The sequence below is a fragment of the Callorhinus ursinus genome, unplaced genomic scaffold, assembly GCF_003265705.2.
Source record: "Callorhinus ursinus isolate GAN/ISIS: 27379988/994484 unplaced genomic scaffold, GSC_fseal_2.0 scaffold4, whole genome shotgun sequence".
Classification (NCBI taxonomy): domain Eukaryota; kingdom Metazoa; phylum Chordata; class Mammalia; order Carnivora; family Otariidae; genus Callorhinus; species Callorhinus ursinus.
In genome coordinates, this window is record NW_027397066.1 from 9,812,667 (window position 1) to 9,837,917 (window position 25,251).

At 42.3% G+C, this 25,251-nt stretch overlaps 1 protein-coding gene across 5 annotated transcripts in view; it reads right to left on the bottom strand.

The window, feature by feature from the left end:
- Positions 1–1,023: 1,023 nt before the first annotated feature.
- Positions 1,024–25,251, bottom strand: part of BOD1L1 (biorientation of chromosomes in cell division 1 like 1) — a 54,128-nt gene continuing 29,900 nt past the window's right edge. For 2 of the 5 annotated variants that reach the window (XM_025887107.2, XM_073891438.1), the window contains exons 13-27: positions 21,420–21,466; positions 19,960–20,020; positions 18,175–18,245; positions 17,506–17,578; positions 16,194–16,273; positions 14,473–14,557; positions 14,053–14,126; positions 12,686–12,761; positions 12,458–12,492; positions 11,364–11,409; positions 9,027–9,076; positions 8,846–8,930; positions 8,280–8,433; positions 5,703–5,843; positions 1,024–2,859 (exon numbers count right to left, since the gene is read on the bottom strand). In XM_025887107.2, the coding sequence (XP_025742892.1) occupies positions 2,742–2,859; positions 5,703–5,843; positions 8,280–8,433; positions 8,846–8,930; positions 9,027–9,076; positions 11,364–11,409; positions 12,458–12,492; positions 12,686–12,761; positions 14,053–14,126; positions 14,473–14,557; positions 16,194–16,273; positions 17,506–17,578; positions 18,175–18,245; positions 19,960–20,020; positions 21,420–21,466 (1,196 nt within the window). In that variant the 3' untranslated portion in view covers positions 1,024–2,741. The other 3 variants (XM_073891437.1, XM_025887108.2, XM_073891439.1) reach the window with 3 other exon arrangements.

Below are 25,251 nucleotides of genomic sequence, written 5' to 3' on the forward strand. Positions count from 1 at the left end.
CTCTAAAACCATTTCCTTCCCCTGAGAGAAGCGTCTGTCTGTGGATAATGAAAACCACCTTGTTCTTGATTTAATCATACAATCATAGCTAAGCAGTCATTTGGGGAAATGTAAAGTGCTCTTGCACATAGGATGAATAAAAGACATGAAAGTAAAATACAGAAAGCAATCCTTTCCAGCATTTCTGAATTCGAATCAACCCCCAATCTCAAATCGGTTAGGTTCATCAGTTGCAAGGATGTTTGGGGTAAACCTCCACTAGATGACGGTCCTCAGGTTGGTGGGCCTGCTGCTGAGGTGCGTCGGTGCCCCCTCCCACGGGGCCTCGCATAAAGAACCCTGACCTGGAGGTTAGAAGAGTTCAGTCCCAGCTTTGCCACCAACCACTCTGAGCGTGGGATCCTGTCAGGGAGAGGAATGCCACGGGACGGCCATTTCCAATTGGGGTGCTTAGGACAAGCCATAGTTAGCAGGTTCTAGTCTTTAATAAAGTCTAGGTGGTGGTGGTGGCTGAGGGTTGTGATGCTGAGAGGCCTGAAGGAGGGAGGGGACTGTGGTTGTGGGCTACCAGCTTCAGCTGAAGAGGAATTAGCCCCATCACTTTCAATGCCATTTTCAGGGGCACTCTTGCTGGCTTATGCCAGCTCCATCTCAGGTCCGAGAGGGGGAAAGCAGATGTGCTGTTGTCCGGGTTGTTCATGGAGGAGCAGTGAGCCGAGGCCAGGCAGCGGCAAGTATGGCAATGGTCTGGTGTTTCTGTGCGTCTGCAGGGGGAAGCTACGGGCATCTGGCATACACGTTTCTGTGGAGGCGAGGGCCGTTCTGTGCACCGTAGAAGGTGTAGCATTGCCAGCCTTCCTTCTGCTACATACTAGTAGGACCAAGTTATCATGATGACCAAGGACTGCAGCAGTTCCCGGGCCCCCAGGACGGTATCTCCTTCCTACCTGGGTTTCAGAACAACTGGAAGCCAAATGGTCTAGTTGAGTTCCCGCCAGAAAATTCCACATGCCAGTGCCAATATTTAGTTCCAACTTTATTAGGAGGCAGCATTTCCTCACAACCCAGCTGCTCAGTCCCTGTGAGGTCGGGCCCAGAGCAGGCATGACTAAACTGAACACGCTGCTCTCACGCTGAGAACACAGCTTCAGGTGTGCCCTTCTGGTGAACCAACCTCAAACTCACAGTGCAGATTGTTGGTCAAGGACTTTGGAGCCTGGGAACCTACTCTGGCTTCTCTTGACTAACTTTAAGAAAAATCACTTTAGCTTTTTGGGCTTTGGTTAAATTCATCTTGTTCCTTGTCTCCAAGGTCCCTTCCAGATCCCACATTCAATTCTACCAAGAGGCCACCACGGACTCGTATTTGAACGTGAAAATGGAACAACATATCTAAGACCAAGTATTTGGAGAGAAGAAATGGTTTCCACAGGGAGAAAATTTAAAATACAGAAAAAAATTCTTACCACTCAAGTTTTGGAAACATTTTATAATTTATATATAAAATCTTGTAAGAAACCATGTAAAATGACAGAAATATCCACCTTACATTAAGAGTCAAAAAAAATACACACACACTGGATGTAAATTTTAATTATAAAACAATATGAACAAAACATTTTAAAATAATCTCAATTATTTGGCAACTCATCACATCATTGCTAGAGACAAATTTGATCTTAAGAAAAATTTAATTTTATGAAAAACTTAAGTTGGACAGTTTGTTCATATGGGAGTTAAAACATGTTTAAAAAAGAATCTGGCAATAAAGCCAGTTTCTGTCCGAAAATAACTGCGTATAAAACAACATAAAATCCTGAAGCTTGAGAAGACAGGAGTGACCTAATCTCGATGCATTTCCCTTCACTGAAAAGGACAGTATGGAAGGAGAACGGGCAGAAGCCTCGGAAGAGCACAGAGGGAGGAAAGAACAGTGACAGAGGCATGTTTGCTGCGGGTGACAGGATGTGACTTCACCTGGGCCAGAACCTCTCACGCCAGTGGGGCTGGAAGTCAAGTCACAGATGCGAGCATATCTAAAAACAAGTTACATTCTTAAAAACAGTCACAAATGTGAACAGAGAAGCAATGCAGACCCTTTCTTGAGCTAAACTACTTCACTTGGGTACATGCGAGAAGATTCTGTATTTCCTGCCAGATCATACTGAGAGAGTTACAAGGCAGGCAGCATCCTAAAACATTTCTACTAATGACTGCATAGCATTTAAAACCCCTTTTTTATAAAAAAAAAATAATAAAATAAAATAAACAGATATATAGTAAAGTTCACAGATAAGTTTTCTCTGTAAAATAAATAAAGTGTTCATTGATTAGCATCATACATAGAGTAAAATACAACCTATTTTTACATGTTTATATACTGTACACAGATTACCAGTAGGCAGCCTGGTGTCTGATGGGCTGGAAGGGTTTGCATTAGTGATGTGTCACATCGGGAAATCCCAATTTCAAATGTTAAAATATACAACTACTTTGTTTTGAGTTCAGATACAAAGTAAACTTATTTTCCTTTATCTGAAATAAATGTACATAATATCTTCTATGAACAATAGTTTATAAAGCTGTTTAAAACAGAACAAGAAAAAGCTTGCACCTAGGAACTTAAGAGCACATGCATGTCCTCTCCCTGGTTAAAAAAAAAAAAAAAGCTTATGGCCCCGAGGCTTGATTCTCTTCTCTCGGCTGTGTCCCCGACAAGCCAGGGGCAGTAGAGGCCAGGATTACCGCTTGGCCTTCTTCGAAGGGGCTTCTTCCACCCTCTGCTGGCCTCTGGTTCGGGCTCCGGGGGGACTGGTTTCCCTCTTGCGCTTGCTAGAAGGGGACAGCTGGGCCTTCGATCTGCAGTGAACAAAAGTCAAGGCAGTGGTGAGAGCTGAAAGGAGCAGCTTCGGTAATTTGGGAGTTCTTTAAAACAGGGAAGGTTTCTGCAGCACTTGAGAGCCAGGAGGAGAAAACCTGGGTCACATTCATATGGGAAGAGGAGACTCTAGAAGAACAGTGCTAACTGGTCATCTGCTCACTAGCTCACACCCAAACGGCACAGAGGAGGAGCTCGGAGGCCTATGCTCCGGGTCCAGCTCGGTCACACTCCCGGTGCGGACCTGGGTCAATCTACCTTCTTCTCTGGGTCCTGGTTCTTTCATTTACAAAACGATCAGCAGCCAGTCCTCCCCCGCGCTGTCCCCAGCTGAGGCGAACAGCAGGAGCACAGGACGGTGGACCATGGCTCGCCGGTGCCCGATCATGTCTCAGGGGACAATGTCACGGAGAAGAGCTGGCAGTGTTAGAAAAGGCATGGCCATTCCAGAGCAGCCTTCTGGCCAATCTCCCTGCCACCAGCCTACGCCTGCTCTCCCATCTGCCAGAATTATCTGTGGGAAATCCCAAGGAATCAAGTCACTGTCCTCTTTGTTACGTGTATATTCCTCTTGACTATCTGGTGCTCTCAGGATAAAGTCATCCCGAGAATTCACAAAGTCCTTTATAATTTGCCCTGACCTCTGCACCACCCTGGGCTATAGTCCTGCCAAAGCACGGCCATTCCCAAGCACAGGACATTCTTTCACATTTTCATGCTTGGCATGTGAGTTTTTAGAGAATCACTCCACACCTCCCACCTAGCAAACGTCCGTGTCTTCAAGCCCCAGTTCAAAAGCAAGTCCTTCGGGAAAGCCTTCCTCACCACAGAGCAAGCTGCTCTCTGGAAATCCCACGGCACTTCCTGTCTTCACCAGAGCGCTTACCACTGTGATGTACCTGCTGGTTTTTTCCAACTGTAGGCTACAGTCATTATTTTAAAACATGTTCTCATTTGTGAATTAGAATAAAGTGATTTTCTCCCAAAACAAACAAACAAAAAACAACAACAAAAAAAACAAACCCTTGTGTCGAGGGCTGACTTTAAAACAACATGCAAATAGACCACAGTAGAAAATACCACTGGTGCGACGTCTATTAAATTTGGTTCATGAGAATTTTGTTGCAGTGATAGGGGCAGAATGTGAGCACTCTGCAAGTATACTGCAACATAGTTTTAGTGTGGCTGGTGCCAAAAAATCTTGCAAGTCCTGGACACATGTCTCCCTGGCTAGGATGCTTCTCCACAGCAGCTGCTGGGTCTTACTCCTTTTCCTCTCCCCAGCACCTTGCACAAAGGCACGTGTCAGCAAGCGGCCGTGGTTCTATCCATGAAGGAAAAGGCCTGGAAAATCAAAATTGCAGGAGATGGACCAATGGGGCTGCACGGATAGAAAGGCAGGTCTTGCTTACGGTTCTTTTGATGGCCCCAGTAAATAAACTCAAACCGAGTCACGTACGGCTGTACGGGATGCAGTGTCCGCGGATACGCACGTGTGGGGAAGAGCTGACGAGCAGTGTTTGTTGATCTCCCGTTCAGGCCGTGGCAGGGAGAGCCACCGGCCGCCCCCTCAGTACCTCCTCGCTGAGTAGCTGGCACGCCAGCGCTGTGTTGGATGCCACGTAGCCGGGACAACAGCGGTGAGTCAGGGTGCCTCTTCCGGGCCGTGTGAGCTCGAGGGGTCAGCCAGGCCCCTTCCTGCACCCAACGTGGTGTGGTCTGTGACCAGTGGCACAAGCACCACCTGGGCGCTATTAGAAAGGCGGACTCTCAGGCCCAACCCAGACCTACAGAATCAGAACCTTAGCACTGAGTTCCCCCAACTGGTCTGCAGGTCCATTTTGAGAAATACGGACCAGACCTTCCTGAGATTCCTTCCCTCACTTATAAAATAAGGATAAATAAAACATTTCACTTAATGAGGATTAAATGGAAGAATCCATATGAAAGATGCCTGGCACTTTACTGTGCTTCCCTTTCTAGAACACAGGGCTGATAGCACGTACCTACATTACCCGTATGCTAGAAGATCAACTGTTGTAAGAGATGTCACAACAATTTTTGTACACTGTGAAGAGTCTTTTTATCTGTTGCTGCTATAATGTACAGAAAGTAAGACAAGACCCGCATCTCAAGGAAGAAGCTTGGAGTTCAGAGAGGGCATACACCACCATCCTGTGCAGAGCAGGCCGGAAGTGCCGTGGGAAGGACAGAGAGGAACTGAAGCAGTGGGGGCCTCCTGAGGAGGGAATGTGAAGGACGGCAGTGCCTGGCTTGCTGGCGGCCGACAGCAAGGGCACTCAAGAACCAGCACAAGCCAAGGCCACAAAGGCGGGCCGGGCGCAGCCTGTGGGAGGCTCGTAGGATGAATGAGGCTGCGGACGGCAGGAGCCGGCCAGGGGCTGAGCCGGAAGGGGCTGTTTTACTGTTACCCCATCGCCTCTCCAACACTCTGGCTGAAACAGAAACAATTCTGGGCTGTGATGCGACTGACCATGCCGTGCTGGTTTAGCCAAGTACTCGGACCTGCAACCACTCGGAAAGAAACACGCCTCGCCTTTGGTCCTGGTGGGCGGGAGTCAGTGCGTAAGGCTCACAAAGCTCAAAGGCAAGTCTGGAGGAGGCCGTGAAAGCGAGGCCTGAGGTTCCTTCTGCAGCCCCTGCAATACCTTCTGGAGTAGGTTTCCATTTGGGAAACCAGTGATCCCCAAAAGGCAGTTATCTGGCAAGAGAAAAATCTTAAAGGAACTTGGGAAGAAAACATTACCATACAAAAACAGTCTCTGGGGATTAAAAATGACTTCAAGTGTAAGCAGGGACTTACCTTCCTAATAGGGGAGATTTACTAACTTTTTCGCAGGTAGATAACTTCTCTTTTGCTAACATTTGGCGATTTCTAGCAGAAATGGTTTCTGGGCTGCCAAGCGTGGATGCTGCACATGCTGATGGCTTGCTATGATGCTTTCTGAAACAGATGACAGAAACACCGGGCAGCGGTACCCTGAACACGCCAGGCCCGGGGCCTCTGCAGAAAGGACGATGCTCCTCAAGGGTGAGTCAGAGAATGGGGACGAAAAGCAAAAAATGGTTGGTTTTCTGGACTGTTGGTAAAAAGTGGGTCTGATGTCACCCACAACTAATTGCCTACATGATGGCGTCTTTGCTTTTACTCTGCGGGGTATTTTGTCATGATTTAGAGAAAGATGACTCTGTGATAATAAACAATACCCTGGCCAACAAGGTAATAATCCCTCAAGTGCTCATCAGAGTAGAACAAGGGACCAGGACAGTACAAGGCAGTACAATTCACAAGGCCAGCTGGTCAGGCCCTGCGACTGGTCCAAGCAGACAACTGCACAAGGACCAGGGGACGGAAGAGCAGGCTTGCCAGCGCAACTGCGAGAGAAAGGACTTGCTGAGCTGGTGTGTGGGTCCAGCTGAGGGAACGGAGACTGGGCGCCCACGGAAGCATGTCCCCCCAGGATACGGTGGGGCAACCCTCTTATGAGTTCATCAGCCCACGCTCTGCAGAACCTGTGCTTCCACAGGAGAGCAGATAAATTCCAGTACAAACAGGGATGAGGAGGGGAATCAAAATAAGAGAAGACCCGGAAGTTGCCCTCCAACGTTTTGGGAAAAGCTGCAGAGAAGCCCCAAGAGAAGAACTAGAACATGAGCAGACACCTCAGGGAGGCCAGCTTCTACCAGACACAAGGAAGAGAACGCCGAGGAGGCGGCTTCCCTGCCCCTGTGGAGGCTGCAAGCAGAAAGACCTTTGCAGAGGAGATGCTGGTGTAGACAGTGAAGCACTGATCAGTTACCAGGACTAACCCACGAAGACCCCAGCCAACCCCAAGAATCTGCAATCAGGAAGATGCAAGAGCCTGGGAACCAATCGACTGATGCCAAGGAATCTAAACTAAGAGAAAAGGATCCATTTGTAAATCAAAAGTTCTTAAGGCACATTAAGGAAGAGCACTGACAGTCTAGGTGATTACAGAATCATAAGTCAAGTAAGATTTGTTTTCAAAGAATGAATTTTAAAAGGCAAACCTGACCGCTACTACTTTTAGACACTCAAAGACAGCAAGAAGGCCAACAAAACTGTCTGAGGTGGGGCCCTACTGTCTTGGATGATCTCTGCGTGAGTGTTTAAGGAGGCGGTGGTGCTGGGGTGGAGCGTTCCAGCACCCCGACCCTCTCCCACCAGCAGGAAACTTGATTCTGTCTCTTCTACTTATCTGAGTTGTTCCATCTAAAAAACAAATATGAGACCCCCACCTTACCTTCACCCACGGGAGTTCTTAAAGTCTTGTGGCTCTAAAATCTGATTCTTTGAGAAACCAAACCGTGGCATGAATGGCTAATAATGTACAAGTATGAAGTAAATAGAAATAGGCTCAATATAAGTCTTTATATAAACCAAGACATTATTACTGTAACACTATGGTGACAGGTTTGGTAAGTGATACTCTTGAAGTAAATGTCCCTGAACTTTTTGATTAATGTTGGCTAATGAAATGACAGAAGATGATACCAAATTAACAGCTTGTGAATCACCCTGAAAGTGGAAAACATTCTTGCTTTAGTAACGTTAAACTGTAAACGGATGCAACTTGTCTCAAAATGTGCAGTGGGGAAAAAACATTGATGGAGATTAATGGGTATGGGTGGGGGTATAATTGGCAAATAATGTTTGTTCAGACAAAGTTAAATAGGTTTCTTTCCTTTAGGACTATGCCGAGCTCTTAATATTTTAATTTGTGCTGTGACTTACGAAGGGGAAGGAATTGACCGGCAATCCCAAAACTCATTCGACCATGGCACTCTTTTTTTCCAGGGGCTTCTGGCTATACTGGGGTTTGGGAGAATAGACTTTGGGAAACATGAAATTAAGTTATGTTAGTAAAAAATGGTCGCATATGGGCACTTTCACATGGTCAACCTATTCCACAGCACTGTGGAATCACATGAGTCCTACGACAGTGATGGGTACGCCTGCCTTCCCTCTCGCACTGGAGCTGAGCGAGCTACAGGTAGGGACTGTGTTGGACACAGGGTCTTTCACCCATGGGCCCAGCACAGTATCTGAGACACCTACTGAGGCTCAATAAATATCTGCACAGGAACTGAATGGGTTCCACCAAACAGGCATTTAGAACCTGGCAGACTTTGCTGTGATCCTCAACAGTGGTTTGAGATGGAAGGCGGGTTTCTCCAAGAAGAACTGCAGTGTCCGAGGGCTAAGAGCATGTGCTCTCTGCTGAAGATACAAACTAAAGGACACGGCTTACACTGTGGCTTGAGTGAGTCAAGGAAAAGAGAATCCCTAAATGCCAAAGCTGCTGTCTGACGGAGAAGCTGGTGAAGGCCTCTGGAAGCTCTCTGTTGCCCCCGTTACCTCTGGGCCTCTGATCTGGTGGTGGACCTTGTAGTGGCTCCCGAGGGCTCCTCCTCTTCCTCCTCTTCCTCTTCCTCCTCAGACTCCTGGTCTTTCTTGTCCTCAATGGCTTCAGAAACTGATTTCTGGCGTTTTCTTTCTGGCTCTGAAGATTCTGTTCAAATACAAGGGTAACACCTGGATTGTACAATTCCCCAAGACACTTCCAGAGGAGAGTCGTGGAGTTCAGAATGTAGGGTATTAGGGACTTGGAAGCAGAAGAAGTGGTTTTCCATTTCCTTTTGTTTCAGCACTTGCAATTCACAACTGTTTAACTTAATCTCAAACACATTTGGGATAGTTTACTTAGGCAGTTCACGGCCAGCATTCATGAAAAATTCACATGTACTCTGAAAAGCATCTGGGATGTACCATTTCTGACATGGGATTAGAGCCATTTCACACATATTTATGTAATATTAATACTGGCTGTGCCCCACTGGATTTTTCCTCATCAAGAGAAAACCCTTAAAAAGGTTATTTTAAAATGATAAGACCCCACAATTAAGAATGTGCCAGAAACATACCAGCATCATCTGACAGAGTGAGCGAACGCTTGGGCTTTCTTCCTCTCCGCCGCACACTTGCTACTGTTTTTTCTTCACCATCATCCTAGAAGCAATAAAAATAAAGTTGAAAGGATGGTTAACTAACATATACTAAGTTGATTCCCAAAGGACATACCTTGACAAGAAAACTGACACTTACGTTGCTTATACTTCTTTCTTGTAGGGTAGTGGTTTCTTTATTGGACTCATCTTTAAGAAAAGGAAAATGTCTGCATTAACACTAGCTTAGTGTAAAATTAACTTTCAACAGTCTGGCTTGTTGTCTCTGAATGTACCAGTGCTGACTAATGCACCGTTTTACAATTTATCATTATTTTGTATCAGGCAAGCAAAGTTTGAGTCAAAATACCTAGCAGAAAGGACATTCGAATGCAAGTCAGGACCTCCAAATTTGCACTTCAGACTTGTCACAAATAACCTACGCAATCTGGGAAAATTACTTAAATTCTTCAAGCCTCAGTTTTTCATCCGTAAAATAAAGACCTGGGTTTGACCACCTGTATGGTCCCTTTCAGATCAAATGCTCTGCACCCAGAAAGGGAAGAGGAAAGGGACATCTGGGGAGCCCTCAAAACACACCAGGACCCGCAGGTTAGAATTACAGATCTCACTGAGATCTCAACATGGCTCCCGTTCTGTCACAACCCCACTTTGGTAGTTAGGAAAAACGAGACTTAAGTAACTTAATTTAAGCAATTTGTTCAGTACAGACCTAATAAGTAGTACGAAAGCCGGTTCTCTTGACTATAAACAGTTACATCAGAGCAATTAGAAAAGTACACATTTAAGCCTATTTTAGGTTGTGTATGCCTATTCTTTATATATTTGCTGTCTGTAGATGTTACAGTTTCCTGACAACATATCTTGGGGAAAAAATGAAGTTTACTTTAATGCACTGTTTGAAGTTAAAGTTACGAGGATGTTCCCTGGACACTCAACAACCCAAAGGTACTTCTCACTGGTGGTGAGGTCCATGTGGTACCCTTTTTGCAAGTTCAGTACACTGATGTAGACAGAAGAATTACACCAAGAAGGCTGACAGCGAAGAAGCCTGTCATAACGGGTCATCATTACCCAGACGCGGAAAATCACTGCCAAACCCCAAAACACTAATCACACAGCCCAAATTAGAGTCCTTACAGGGCATTCAAATTATAAAGGTTTCTTGTTGTATGGATTAAAAATATTATAAAGTTATGAATAAAAACTGGTTAAAAAGCAAACAGAAACAGAATCTCCCCTTGTAAAAAAAATAATAAATCAACCTTAATTTTCCAAAAGACAAGAAAAACTGAAATACGATCACAAGATCACACAGTTAATTATGTGGAAAGGTTTAACTACGTATTTGCTTTACCTTGATGAGAATATGTACATTTCCATCCAAAACAGTTGTCACATTCATCTTTTTTGCCTATGCCAACCCTTTAAAACCCACCAAAAGGCCTTGTTGCCTTTTTTTAAAAAAAAGATTTTGAGAGAGAGAGCGAGCGAGCGAGCAGGTGTGCAGAGGGTCGTGGCAGAGGGAGAGGGAGAAAGAATCTCCAGCAGACTTCCTGATAAGCGTGGAGCCTGACATGGGGCTCGATCTCATGATCCTGAGATCGTGACCTGAGCCAAAAATCAAGAGCTGGATGCTTAACCAACTGAGCTACAGGGGCCCTGGGCTTGTTGTTTTTATGTAAAAATTTTTAACCATGAAATTAATATATACACATTGTAAAAATTCTGGAAAATTCAGGCAATGGTAACAACATGGAATGTTCCCATTATCCCACCACCCAGAGCCAATCATTGTCAACATTTTGGATTATTTTTCTCCTTGGAATGAGGACAAAAATAACTGAAACAGTTTTATCTCTTGCACTCTGGCTTTAGAAGCTACACAGGCTGCTTTCAAAACTCTTCTCCTGAGAATAGGCTCTTGAGTAAACTCCCGTCTTCCTGGTAAGAGTGCCTAGTTCCCAGGCTGATCTACTTCTTCCTTAAACATATCCAGTAAATTATGATTTGGACACAGCAGCGTCGTCCCTATTTTATTTTTTAAAGATTTTATTTATTTATTTGACAGAGAGAGACACAGCGAGAGCAGGAACACAAGCAGGGGGAGTGGGAGAGGGAGAAGCAGGCTTCCCGCGGAGCAGGGAGCCCGATGCGGAACTTGATCCCAGGACCCTGAGACCATGACCTGAGCCGAAGGCAGACGCTTAACGACTGAGCCACCCAGGTGCCCAGCGTCGTCCCTATTTTACTCTTTGTTGCCTTCACCCTCCTCTCTGGAGGCTTCCTACAGACTTCCAAAACCAAGAAGGGCTCAGATCACAAGAAAAACCAATAGCTGTAGTCTTCACGGCTACAAGGACAACCGTTTTAACCAACTTCATTGAGAAACAATGAAACTCTAAGACCGTCCCCACAGCCAGCTGCCCTCGCCCCTTCCTTAGATCCCATGCAGAGCAATGCTCTAGGTACACACCTGTCTGTGTTAATTTTGGTTTGCCGCCAGGTGGAGACTGTTCTACCTAAATTTAAACCAACAAAAAACTGAAGTCAGCAGTTAGTCATCATCACAAAGAAAGTCATTCGTTCTGCAAGGCAGGTTTAGGACCTTTATTACGTAGGCAGAGTATTTGGAACCTATCTTTTGCCACTGATTAAGAATACCAAGTGAATACGGATGCCATGCTTCTGAACACATGGTCTCTCAACAGGAGAATTAGGGCTGCCACGAGCCCCTTCCCCAGCCACTCCGCCATGATGCTGGGAGAGGACCGTGGGAGGTGACGCGGCCCAGCCACTGTTCGTATCCCCCACGCTGTCTTACATTTGGGCAAACGCATTTGCCTATGGCGCTTTGGTTTTGCTGTCTTGTAATAATTCTATTGAGATGAGTACTGTAGGTATTGTTATGCTACTTTATGTCCAAGGAAATCGGAGTCTCAAGAGGGTTACATGATCAGCCCAGTGTCACAATTCCGGGAGTAAGGGGCAGAGCCGAGGCTGGAACCTCATTTGCTTTTGGTAGGACACTGGATACACATTTGTCCTTCTAATAATGCTGTCACGCAATGAAGTCTTGATACAATGATTTTGTTGACTACACACTTCAGGGTCAAAGATAAAGAAAGTTGAAAAAGATAAAGTGTCCCTGAGGATTTTCTTGCCTTGAAATCAGTGTACATTTTGTTATGAAAGGAACTCCACAGACAGCAGTAAGAGGTGAGACACACTGGAGGTTTCCATAAAGAAGCCATTATCTAAAAACCGTATAAAACAACTATTTTCTATATTTTAATCAAGGATGACCACAAGAAGGTAAGTCCCTAATTTTTATATAAGCAAACTCACACGTGAGGATGGGATCAGACTGAAGAACAATATGTTTATGTAAAGACATTAATAATTGAAATATTATTTAAATGGTTATTCAGTGTCTTATTTAAGGGATTCTTTTAATGCTTTTCAAATATTTTAAAAAAATAAAGTAGTGGGAAATATGAATACTGCAGTATACACTATCCAGGTCAAGGGCAAATACTCCCAGAGTTCTCATCTGTCACAATTACTTACAGTGACGATGCCAGTATCTGTTTTGCAGTCTTCTTCTAAAAAGTAAGAAATAAAATCTCACTTAGAAAATCAGTTTGAAAATATCTTTTTTTAAAAGTAGGCCCCATCCCCAACATGGAGCTCGAACTCACGACTCTGAGATCAAGAGCTGCACACTCTACCGACTGAGCCAGCCAGGTGCCCCTGAAAATGTCTTGCATATGAACCGAAAATACAACAAATACCTACTTGTTTTTAACGCTGTTTCTAAGGGGTGTTTACGAGGTCTTCCTCTTTTCCTTTTAATGATTACTGGCTGATCTTCCTAAGGGGGAAAGGAAAAAAAAAGAGCAGTAAAAATTTTCAACATGAGATTTAGAGTTCCCTCCTCAGAGGTCTCCGATCCCAACTCTGTCACTTAAAAGAATACATGACCCCGTGCTTCATTTCTCTCTGTGCATTCCATCACCTGATAAACACTGAGAACTGTACTATGAATTCACGCAGTAGTGAGGAATGAGAGATGATGAGGTAACGGAAGTGAGCACTTCGCGTCCACTTTGACTTCTGCAATAGGTATGCATGTACATTTAAATTTGGATTTAGTCATAGTCACTTGTGACCAAATGTTACCCTTTATGAAAAATAAAGGAGGCTACTGAACTTCTCACACATAAATGTGAGAAAACAAAAAGAACTATTAAGAAGTTGTATCGGGTGGAATTTAAGAAATAAAACTGATGGACACATGAGAAGGGAAGGAAAAATAAGATAAAAACAGAGAAGGAGGCAAACCAGAAGAGATGCTTAGCTCTAGGGAACAAGCTGAGGGTTGCTGGAGGGCAGCTGGGGGAGGATGGGGTAACTAAGGGATGGGCATTAAGGAGGGCACTTGATGTAATGAGCACTGGGTATTGTATGCAACTGATGAATCACTAAATTCTACCTCTGAAACTAATGATACACTATGTTAACCAACTTGAATTTAAATAAAATCTAAAAAAAAAAAAAGTATCAGGCACACTTGGTAATGGTTATCGAGCTGTGGCTGGTGTATAGGTTGTTTCCCTTGATTTATGGGCCTCTCTCAGGCCCATGGATTCTGCCCCCCCACTGGGCTCCCTGCAAATCCCCTGAGGCAGGGAGGGTGCAAGGCTGGAGGCTGGCCTGCCCCTGCAGCCTCCCAGGAATCCCCCACCTGGCCTCACGAAACTGGGTCCCCTGGGCACCAGCTGCAGGCCTTCCGCACACCCTATTGTACTGCTCCCGTTTCATCCTGTGGGGACTCCAGGGCTCAGCAGCCCTGGTTCTTTGACCAAAACACTTGCCTGGCTTGGCCGTACCCCGCTGCCAGGACAGGAACCTTAAACACTGAGGTACAGCTCTGGACTGACTACGCAGTCTTGACAGAACTAGGTCTCATACAAACGTTTGGATGAAATGAAAATTAATCAAACTGACACTGATGAAATGCACAGTATGAAAGGGTGTCCCATTGCACTAAAAAAATGAACTACTTTAAAGCATTTGACAAAAACTTTAGGGAACAGCATTTAATGCAGTTTGTCGTCAGTATTTAAATAATTGAACAGGAAGATATGAAAGACATCCCCTACCTCCTGAGATTTCATGTTGTCATCGTCATTCTGCTCGGTCTTTTCACCAGCAGCTTCACCACTGCCGTATTCGTCTGCAGAGACAGCAGAGCTCGGTTCAGGGCCGGGGACCACAGTCAGCCGCACGGCCACCACCCCTGCCCAGGTGGCCTGCACAGCCCCAGTCACACATGCACACACACACACCCACGCCATCGCAGGCCTACACCACCCAAGTTAACAAGCAGGAGTCTGGCTAACTGATAAGAAGCACACTCTGGGTTGAGTTAGGATCCAAATTCAAAATGATTCCCAAGCCCTGTGAGTATGAAGTGTAATCTCGAGGGAGTACAAACGAGTCAACCACGGTTTAGGCCGTGAAGCCTGGTGAGAGATGAGACTTGTCTCAAAACAATTCATCTAAGTCTGTATATTACTCACCCTTTTCGTCCATGGCCCTTGAAGGAGTGCTGTTTGTCTTAGAACTTGTTTTAGAGAATTCTTCCAAATCTCCAGTGTTTTCCTCCTGTGAAGCGGAACAATAGAAGCTTCTAAACCCTGCCTCCACTTGTCCTCCCCGAAGTTTTCCTTTCTATTTCAAAAACAAATTTCTAGCAGTTTTTTATAAGTTTGTTGCAGAAATTTTAAAAAGTAACTCTTTTTTGCAGCTAGTGAGGCAATCCAAAGAGATACCAATTCTGAAGGCAGAACAGCATGAGATAAAGCTCAACCATAAAGCAACAAGGGCATTCTTTTTATCCCTGCAAAATAGAATCAGTCTTTTCCTCCCTCATCCTGGATTTTATCTTTTTGAGAGAAACTCCAGAGAAGGAACGGATAGGAATGTGCAACAGATTTCTTTTCTGTATTGGGGGTGGAGGAGAGCACTAGGGAAGGGATAAAGGGGGAAAGTACCTAAGAGAATGTCAGGGTGCCCGGCTGGGCTCATTTAGAGCACTGATCCCTCAACAGCTGAGTCATTCAGCCTTAGTTGCAAAACAGTTTTCAGCATGAAATACCAAAATGTTGTACTGTAATACTAATATAGTACGTAAAAAAAAAACAAAACCCACAAATTAAAATATAAAATTAGAATTCTGTCTTATAAACATTGAAAACATTATCTAGATGTGATTTTTTAGTGCAAATGGTTGGTACATTTTACTTAAATTCAGCATTAAGAAACTTACATGAAACTGAAGGGAAAATAAAAAGAGAACCCTTCAATATTGCTGCCTCTCTCCAAATTTAGGAGTACTGTCTCAGGATTCTTGTTCTAGATAGGGCAGGGGGAAGGACGGGGTTAAAATCCTGTTTCCTTCCTTCACCACGACCAACTGAAATTCATGGCGATACACGACTCTCTCCTTGGTTGTTAAAATTCTTTTACTACTTTTTATTTAGTTCATCAGTCACTGGTGGAAAACAGAGACTTTGAACTGGTTTTAGTAAGCTAGAATTCAACTGCATATATTTTTATAAGCTGACTTAAATACTTCTGGAACATGGTGGAAAAAAATAAATTAGGGAAAGAGAGAAAAAGGAGATGGAACTAGTTCGGAATAGACAATGAGCAGCACTGAGTCTCAGAAATGGAAGCATGCCTAAGAAGAGGTATCTACCAGGAAATGGAGAAATCTGGGCCTAGAGAGCAGGAGCAGAAATAAAAATTTATGAACCACCTCCCTGAGTCATCAGATGAAAATAAGACCATATGAAAAAAAGGCAGTGAGTGAGGCCAATCTTGGACTACTTATATTTTAGGGGCAGGAAGTAAAGTAGAGAGAAGTGAGGGTATTAAAACTTTAACATAATATGTATCACTGTATTTCAATGTTTAGTGCAAGCACATCTGTGGTAAAGCATTTGACACTTTGGAAGGAAGCACCTAGAAGCCTGAAGTCAATGACATCACTGAACAGAAACCTGAGCAATGGTTATATATAAACTGTGATATTAATACACTCTTATAGTTGAAAACTATAAAGTGCAGTATTTTTTTTTGCAGGACCCTAAAAAAGATACCTTTTATAATAAAGTGAATATTAGAGATATATAAAGTAAAAAGAATACTAGAATGAAAAAGAATATTATAATAAGTGTTCACAGTGATGCAACTAGGTTACCCCCCCAAACTTAAAATTAATACAGGGAAAGAATACCTTTGTATCTTGTGGTTCAGTTTCAGAACACTGCCTCTGTGCTGTTTCTATTTTGGAATCTAGGACATCTGGATTATCATCTGTAAATCAGTTTGGACAGAATCACAAAGGAATAAAAGCTAAATGAAAAACGAAATGCATCGTTCTATTTTAAGACAGTTTAAGACTTCTTTTTTAGTCTTGTGATATAGTGAAGCCAAAAGTTATTCTAAATGTATTTATGTCATGTGATTTAAGCACTGAACACTGACTGTGGCCCTGGCAAAACCAAAAAAGTAAAAATATAAAAAAAAAATAAGAAATTCACAAATGCTTAGCTGACACCAATAAACCAGCAGGTTCTATGGAAAAGACTTAGGGCATACAGGATTCCTAGAGATACTTTTAATTTCCTAAATGAGTTACCACCTAGGAGGTATAGCTTAGTGATTGAGACCATGGGCTTAGGAATCAGATTTACTTGGTGGGAGTAAAGTCACATCTTGCCGAATCTTAATTTCTTTATAAAATGGTGATAATGCCTTACTCACATAGTTATTATCAATGTATATAAAATCACATGAATAGTACCTAAAATATGAACTCAAGAATTAAAAAATAATTACATGCCCCCAACCAAAAAAGTAAAGTATTTATCCATTCTTACTCACATATTACTTAATATTCATTATATTTGTACTTCATGTAAGGTATCAAAGTATGAGTCTCTGTACCATCTGATATGGTAGCTACTAGCTACATGTGGCTGTTGAAATTTAAATTAAAACTGAATGCAATTATAAATCCAGTCTTTCATTCACACTGACCACATTTAATTGCTCAAGAGTCACACGTGGCTAGTGTCTACTGTACTAGACAAAACAAATACAGAACATTTCCAACATTGTGGCAAGTTCTATTGAATAGCACTATTATAGACCATGGGAAAATCATTAGTATGAAGCACAGAAAGGCTATTACATGAACCTTTACTAAAGTGCTTCACTAGCTCTATAGGGAGTCTTGTTGATCATATAAGATAAGGAGCTCGGTGGCACCTGGCTGGGTCCCAGGCACAGGTTACAGAGGGAGCTTGGGTTTGTGTGAGTTCCAGGGGTTGGGTCATCTGCAGGTAACAATGTAGTTTCTAAATCAAGTTCAGAAAAAACCCTGGAGGTGCCAAGCCAGTCTGGATACAAACTGGATTCCAGAGTTGTAAAAGTAAGCAATTACTTCTCTCAAAAATTTTCTATGATATTGGCCCAGTATTTTGGATGTAAAAATAATATATCTTCAAAGATGTCTGAAAAAGGAATATATATATTCTGAATACCCAGTTCATCATCTGAAGAGGGATAATGCTTCTTTCTTTTTCTTTTAGGTATCTGTCTTTCTTCCTCTTCAACCTGGAATCAAGAATGACTATATATTAAAGTCAATAGAATTTGGAACCAAATCTACTGAAATGACAGCATATTTTATTAGCTTTAGTCTTTGAAATAAGTTTTTTAAAAATCTAGAATAATACTTTCGGCATCTAGATTTGGATGAGACTTATTTTGTAAGGTTGAGTCTTTTTTTTTTTGGATTTGAATGTAAATCCATACAAAACATTTAAATCTGTTTCTGGTTAGTCACTGTATTCCAACCATTCCAAAATATGTTTAAAAAGAAAAATTTTTCCTTTTCCCATCTCTGAAGTCAAGCTATGTCTTACAATCAGTCCTAAATTTAGGACAGCATGTCCTAAATTAATTGGTAGTGTTCTCCTCTTTCAGTGGCCCAGCAAAGAGCTGAGCAAAGGCAGTAAGAAATAACATTTACCCTGACGGTACAACGTGGACACATCCCAATAATTACCTACACAAGAGCATAAACATAAAAGTGATACGGAGATCCGTTTAATTTTTAATACATACAAAGAAGTAAAGCCTTTCTTTGTGCACCACCAAAAGCACTATGTACAAAACATGAAATACTTGAGTTTCTGATGAAAACCCACCTCTTTAGGATTTGCTTCAATGCTGTGATCTCTTAAGGCTTCTGTGTTGTCTTTTCTGCTCTTGGATATCTCTGATTAATAAATACAAAAAAGAAAAAAAATGTTAAGTATTTATTCATTCCAAAACTTATTTTAGGGGTCTGCACGGCAGCAGGAAGGACACTTTATAAATCACTGTGATGGGGTCCTCTGAGCAATCAGGCAAGCTCCGTGATTCCCATTTGTAGAATGTAAGTAAACAGGTTCATGGAGGGATGAGGTCACTGGACTCCGCATAGAGACTTCAGAGCCATTTTCTTCCAGCTCATGTAGCAACACAGTGTGAAGACATATCCAAGGAAAACAAGTAGGTACTATTTCATAGCTGTCAGATTAGCAAACGTTCACCAGGCTGGTAATACCAAATACAGGACAAGGTGTGAAGTTATAATTGGTACACCATCTGAGGACAATTTGGCACATTTGGTAAAGCTGAAGAGGTGCCCACCAACTCAGCAGTCCCACACCTAAGTTCCAGGTACATGACCTATGCACTGGGAGACAGGTACAAGATCATGCACAGCAGCACTCTGCAATTGGGAAAAGTCGCAAAAAACCCAAATGTCCACCAACAAAAGCAAAAAAAAGTAACAGTGGTATAGTCACATAATGTAATACTAAACAGCAATTGAAATAAAGTAACTAGAGGGCGCCTGGGTGGCTCAGTCGGTTAAGCGACTGCCTTCGGCTCAGGTCATGATCCTGGAGTCCCGGGATTGAGTCCCGCATCGGGCTCCCGACTCAGCGGGGAGCTCCCTCTAACCCTCCCCCCTCTCATGTACTCTCTCTCTCATTCTCACTCTCTCAAAATAAATAAATCTTAAAAAAAAAAAAAGAAATAAAGTAACTAGAGTTATACATACCACCATGACAAAATTTCAGAGCATAATGCCAAATGAAAAAATAAGGTGGAGACAGTTTCTCTAATGTGATACCCTTTTCCTAAAGCATGCAACATCAGGCTACATATTTTTTATGGAAATATATACAGCAATTGCAGAATAGTGGTTCCCTTTTGAGCAGGATAAGAGATTGGGATCAGCGAGGCATATGTGATTTCAACTGTATTTGTAACATTTTCTTTAAAAAGCATTTGAAGCAAATATACTAAATTTTTAAAGATATGACAAAGTAGGTGATGAGTACATGAGTGTTTATAATTATTGCTGCTTTACTTTGATTTGAAATATGTTATAATATATTATTGTAAAAAGACTCTTTCCCCACTCTTGGAATAAGGTATCAACAACATTTTGTGTTCTGTTTGAGAGGAGAATTATCCCTCTGGAGTTGGCAGCCTCCACAGGTTTCATGGAATGAGGCCTGACTCCTAGCAGAAGACCCACATAAATGTGACACAGCTGATCTACCGACTTGAGACGGCCCATCAGAAGTAAACACAAAGTGCTCAGCATGGACCTTCTCCTACAGTACAAACCTCAGGCAGCTATACATTTTGTATTCACAATGGGTTAAGTCCAGTGTGAAGTTACCGGCAAAGTTCTAGTAGCTATTTATGGCAAGACACCACTTATAAGCTCAGGGCCTCGAACAAGGCACTGGACCTCTCCCAGCCTTGGTTTCCCCTGCTAGAGAAGTAATGCTGTTAATACCTACCAAATGATATGAATTAAGTAAGAGAAAATTTGTGAATTAATTAGCACAGGGCCTGGTGTATAGGAGGCACTCAACCAATGGGAACTACAATTAATACCAACATCAATACTATGAAATTCATTAACTTACCTTCTTTGTTAGGAGATTCGCTACGAATTTCTTCATTTGCTCTTGAGCCTGAATTTTTGACCTAAACATACCATAGAAAAGGTTATTTATGGATAATATCACCAAAGTCTTAAAGGCAGAAAAAATAAGTAAGACAACTGACATAACCTGGTTGTCTGTGGGAAACGTGGAAATGGGCTGGAATACGTGCTCTTTTAAATGTCACCCAGAAGCTGAAGAGCACAGAGCATCTTCGTTTTGAAGAAGTTTTGGTTTAACAAATCATCATCCTACTATGTTTTATTTGCCTTGTCTTTAAAATGGTTATGGCAAAAGTGTAAGAAGTAAAAAAAAAAAAAAAAAAAAAAAATTCTGAATTCTATGAATTCTCTTCCCATCCAATGATCCCTCATGATCCTTTTTCTTTACTTAAAAATGCTAAAGGACTCTGTCATTCTGTCATCATCTGTCTTTGGCAAATCTCGTCAACTATACTTTTACTTTTTTGACTGAGGGGAAGTCTTAGACTATCCCACAACATTCTCAATCCTAGCTACAGAATTTCAGTGATACTTAGACTGGGGAAAGGCAGCTGCCAGGGGCCTCAGGAAAGTGAGGTGAGGAACAGCACTGGCTCTACATATGGAATCCTTTTGGAGAGTAAATCTGAACCAAACCAAGTGGGCTTTTCTTTTTCCTCTTACTCGGCTGACCGTGTATGAGTTTCTAACTATAAAACAAGATGTTTCAAAGGGGTGAGGATAGCCCTCTGATGTCTGGCAGTGCACAGAGCTCCCCTGAGTTCTCTGGAGACACTTGAAATAATGTGTCTCTTCGCAATTTGCAGGCATTTTACAAAATGTTCTCTCCTGGTAAGTATCAGGTCCCCTGTGCATTAAGAAAGACATAAAATTTCTTTCAAGCACAAAAGAGATTATGACAGCCACAGCTGGGAAAGAATATGTATACGTGGCAATTACAGTTTAGTATCTTCAGAAAAGCTTTCCAGAAACACAAAATGAACTTTAGTTCCCAAAATAAAATGTTTTGTCTAGAGCACCAGGATAATTTCAGATGTTGTAATCCAATTATCAAACTTGTTATAATAAAAAATAGAAAGTTCACAGTTCTTTGAAGGATTTCATTAGTAATTCCCAGGTGAGTTTCCTAGTCTGAGGTATTTGGGCTTTCTGTTTCCTTAAGTGTTTCAAGACACTGGCCTAAGGAGCTACTAGAATGCAGTGCTGCTGAATTCAGAGTGACCCCCCCTTTTCTTTTTCTGGGGAAATCAACTAAATTTCAATTGAATGTGGGTCTGAATATCTCAGCTGTTATGTTGCACTCGAGTGGAGAGCACACCACAAATAGCCTCCTGTTTCCTAAAGAACGCACAGACAATCCCTTTGCTAGATGCCCCCTTCCCATTCGCTCTTTAAAACACCAAGCCCCACAACTAAACCCAAACCATTATGGTGACTTACATTATTAAGTGATTCATTCACCAAGAAAGGCTCCCTCTGTAGTTTGGCTGTTCAAAAACAAAAATGAGAAATAACGAAATTGAATATTGTTTCTGAACCACAGAGAAACAAATTTAGAATTTTTTAAGGTAAAGTAGGACTTTGTCGTTAACTGGCCTAGCTGCCTTGTGAACTATAAAATTCTGACCAATTATTTTCTACAATCTGTGCCTGCCATTATGCCAGAAAAACAACAGAAATTAATGCTGCCTGCATTTTTATAATAATGGCAGTGGCCCATTAAATCCCTGCACCTATTTAACTATGTTGGTGATCTGAGGCTTAGGAGAAAGGTAGACTTTTGCTGTAACTGTTCAGCTACAAAGTGACACTGGTTCATTTAAAAATAATGCCATCAAGTGAAAAGTTAAGATTCTATTCCTTCAAACAGCAATGGTCTATTTATATTCTCTGGAAACTTGAAGTACAAGGTCTACTGTTTCCACTCAACAATGACAGAACACACATTTTTCTTTTAAACAACTTCCTTTTACGTAAGTAGATCTCTTACTGAATCGTACCTAAACATAGTGAAGTCATCTGGAATATACTGTGGGAACAAAGGACTTCAGAATCCAAAAATGTTACCTTCTTGACAATAACAAATGGGACGTTAATTATTGGTACCTTTTTTAAAAAAAGATTTTATTTATTTATTTGAGAGAGCAAGAGCAAGAGTGAGAACATGAGCAGGGGGAGGGGCAGAGGGAGAGGCAGACTCCCCACAGAGCAAGGGCTCAATCCCAGGACCCTGGGGTCATGACCTGAGCTGAAGGGAGATGCTTAACCAACTGAGCCACCCAGGCGCCCAATTATTTGTACTTTAACACAGATATACAGGTTTTAACTAATACATTTAGGTTTTGGACAAATTAGTCATCGTTAAGGTTTTAACACGTCAGCATGAATGGCTTCTCAGGCCTTGGGGTGATCTTCCAAGGACTGCTTGATACTTCTGTTTATAAGGCTCTTGAGATCACATACTTTGAAGGTAACCACCCCTTCAGATGGTTTTGCTTTGGAAGGTCCCTGCCCTGACCACCTCAGATAGTCCTGGGTGAGGATTTACACACATTACTCCTTACACGCTGCCCTTCACTTTTCCTTGTCCACCTAATGCACACCTACTCATCCTTCAATATTTGGCTCCAACCTAGGGGGAGTGACAAGTGTTATGAAAATTCAAAACTTACATATCTTTGACGCTTCAATTCTCTTTTATGGAAATACTTGGGGAAACACATAACCACACGCATATGAAAGTTCACTGCAGCTTTATTTATAATAGCAAATACTATAAAAACTGGAGACCACTAAAGATCTAACAAATGGGAAAATGCGTTACAGACTACTTTCAGCTGTTAAAACAAATGAAGTCAATCTGTATACACTAACACCGAGTAAAAAAAAGAAATTAAAAAACACTATAGATACTATGGTTTCATTTCTGTTTAAATATAGAACTGTACTTAAGGTGGGTATCATGAGAAGTGGGAAAACGATTATGCACTTCTTTGTGTCTTACTTTCTGTAATTAAAGGGGAGAGAGAGATTGGTTCAGCTTAAACCCAGGCCCTCCACAAAGCCCTCCCCAGCAAAGCTGACCCCACCAGACATGAATGTATCTTTATTACACAGAGCACCTTCCTCACTGGCATGTTACTTCTGCAAACTGCCTGAGCGCAGACAGGGACTGCATTCTCTACCTCCATTTCCCTAGTACTCACAAGTACCTCGCTTACCAATGTTTGTCAGAGGAATAATTTAAAGAGCCAAGGCCATCACCTAGTAAACATATAGTTGCTCTCCTAGCACCTTCCCCAAGAGCTTAGATTGTGGTCTGGGGCACAATGTGCTTCCAGGGACACCAACTCTACTCTCACCCCAGGAACAGAGCACTTGATTTACTTTAAATCAACCAGCAAGTACATTCATCTGGCCACAGTAATTAGTTTAGGGTGGACAAAGGTACCTAAGCTGAATCAGAGTAAGTCTTGGGATTTTGGCCAGGAATGAGAAGACAAAGATATTTCTCTAGAGGTTTACAAATGAGAAAGCAATTACCTCTGTTGGGGGCTGAGGTAAAGGGAAGAAATTGGGTCTTTGCAAGATGGGTCTTTGGGGACATCACCATGCTCCTGGATCATGCTCTGCCTGAACTTTGCAGTCTTGTGAATACTATTATGGACTGGATGTTTGAGTCCCCCCCAAATTCATATATCAAAACCCTAAGTCCCCAGTGTGATAGTATTTGGACGTGGGGTCTTTGGGACGTTTAAATATCACGAGGGTGGAACACTGCTGGGATTAGTGTCCTTATGGAAATAAGAGAGAGATCTCTTTCTCTGCAGGCATACATCCAAGAACATAACCAAAAAGAGGGCCCTTACCAAGAATCGGACCATGCTGGCGCCCTGAACTTGGACCTCCAGCCTCCAGAACCAAGGGAAATAAATATTTGGTGCTTAAGCACTTGTTCTATGGAATTCTATTCTAACAGCCTAAACTGCCTAAGACAGGGAGCTAATACATTTCCTATAAACATTTGTAGGGTTTTTTTTGCCTTGCAACTAAAATCACCCTAACTGCTCTATGTGGCTTTCATGGACATTCAACACTGAAAAAAAAAGAAAAAGAAAAAGAAATGGCATAAATTTGGTCACATGCTCTAGAGTTCCTATTACTTTTTCCCTTACTTAATGTGCAGATCAGAAGAGATGATACAATATTGACTAGAATATAAACCAGAAATAATTATCCATTGTCACAATTCTCATTTCTAGTTCCCTAACCCAGTGTTTCTCAAAGTGTGGTCCAAAGACCCCTGTGGCTCCTGAAATCTTCCATCAAGAGCTCCACAAGGTCCAAACTATTGTCAAAATACTAAGACGTTATTCACCTTTTAAATTCATGAGTACACACACTATTTTCCAGAGGCCATGTGATGTTCCCAGAATTATCTGAAAGGCTATTAAAATCCAACCATGTTACACTACATCAAAAACTAATGATGTGGGCGCCTGGGTGGCTCAGTTGGTTAGGCGACTGCCTTCGGCTCAGGTCATGATCCTGGAGTCCCGGGATCGAGTCCCACATCAGGCTCCTTGCTCAGCAGGGAGTCTGCTTCTCCCTCTGACCCTCTTCCCTCTCGTGCTCTCTCTCATTGTCTCCCTCTCAAATAAATAAAATCTTTAAAAAAAAAAAAAACTAATGATGTAATGTATGGTGATTAACATAATAAAATAAAATTAAAAAAAAATCCAACCATGTTAAGTGTGATGCTTAATTTTCTTATACTTCAACCAAGATAACAACAGCAACCTATTGAATACAGAAACAGCCAAAAGTAACCAGCTGCTTTCTATTATGCTAGACTTAAAGAGATTTGCAAAAATGCAAAACCAAGTCACTTTTCTTACTACATTTTGTCATTTGGGAAAATTTGCTATTTTTCATGAAAAAACTGTTATTTATGTTAACCTACAGTGAGTTAATTATATTGAATGAATACATATAACCTTCTCAGTTTTAGTTTCTTATTTGGTAAATGTCAACAGGTATAACCCACATAACAAAAGTTCTCTGGGATCCTCAATAATTTTTAGAAGTGTAAAGTGGTCCTGAGTTTGGGAGCTGCTGCCTTAATCCTTTCTGATGCTGAGGCTCTCTCCTACAAAACATGAAGTGTACCCCGAAGACAGCACACAGAGACTGGGAAGAGCCTGTACAAGCCGGAAGCAGCACCAGTACTCACCGGGGCCCAGTCAGAGTGTAAGGGCCAACGGGCAGAGGT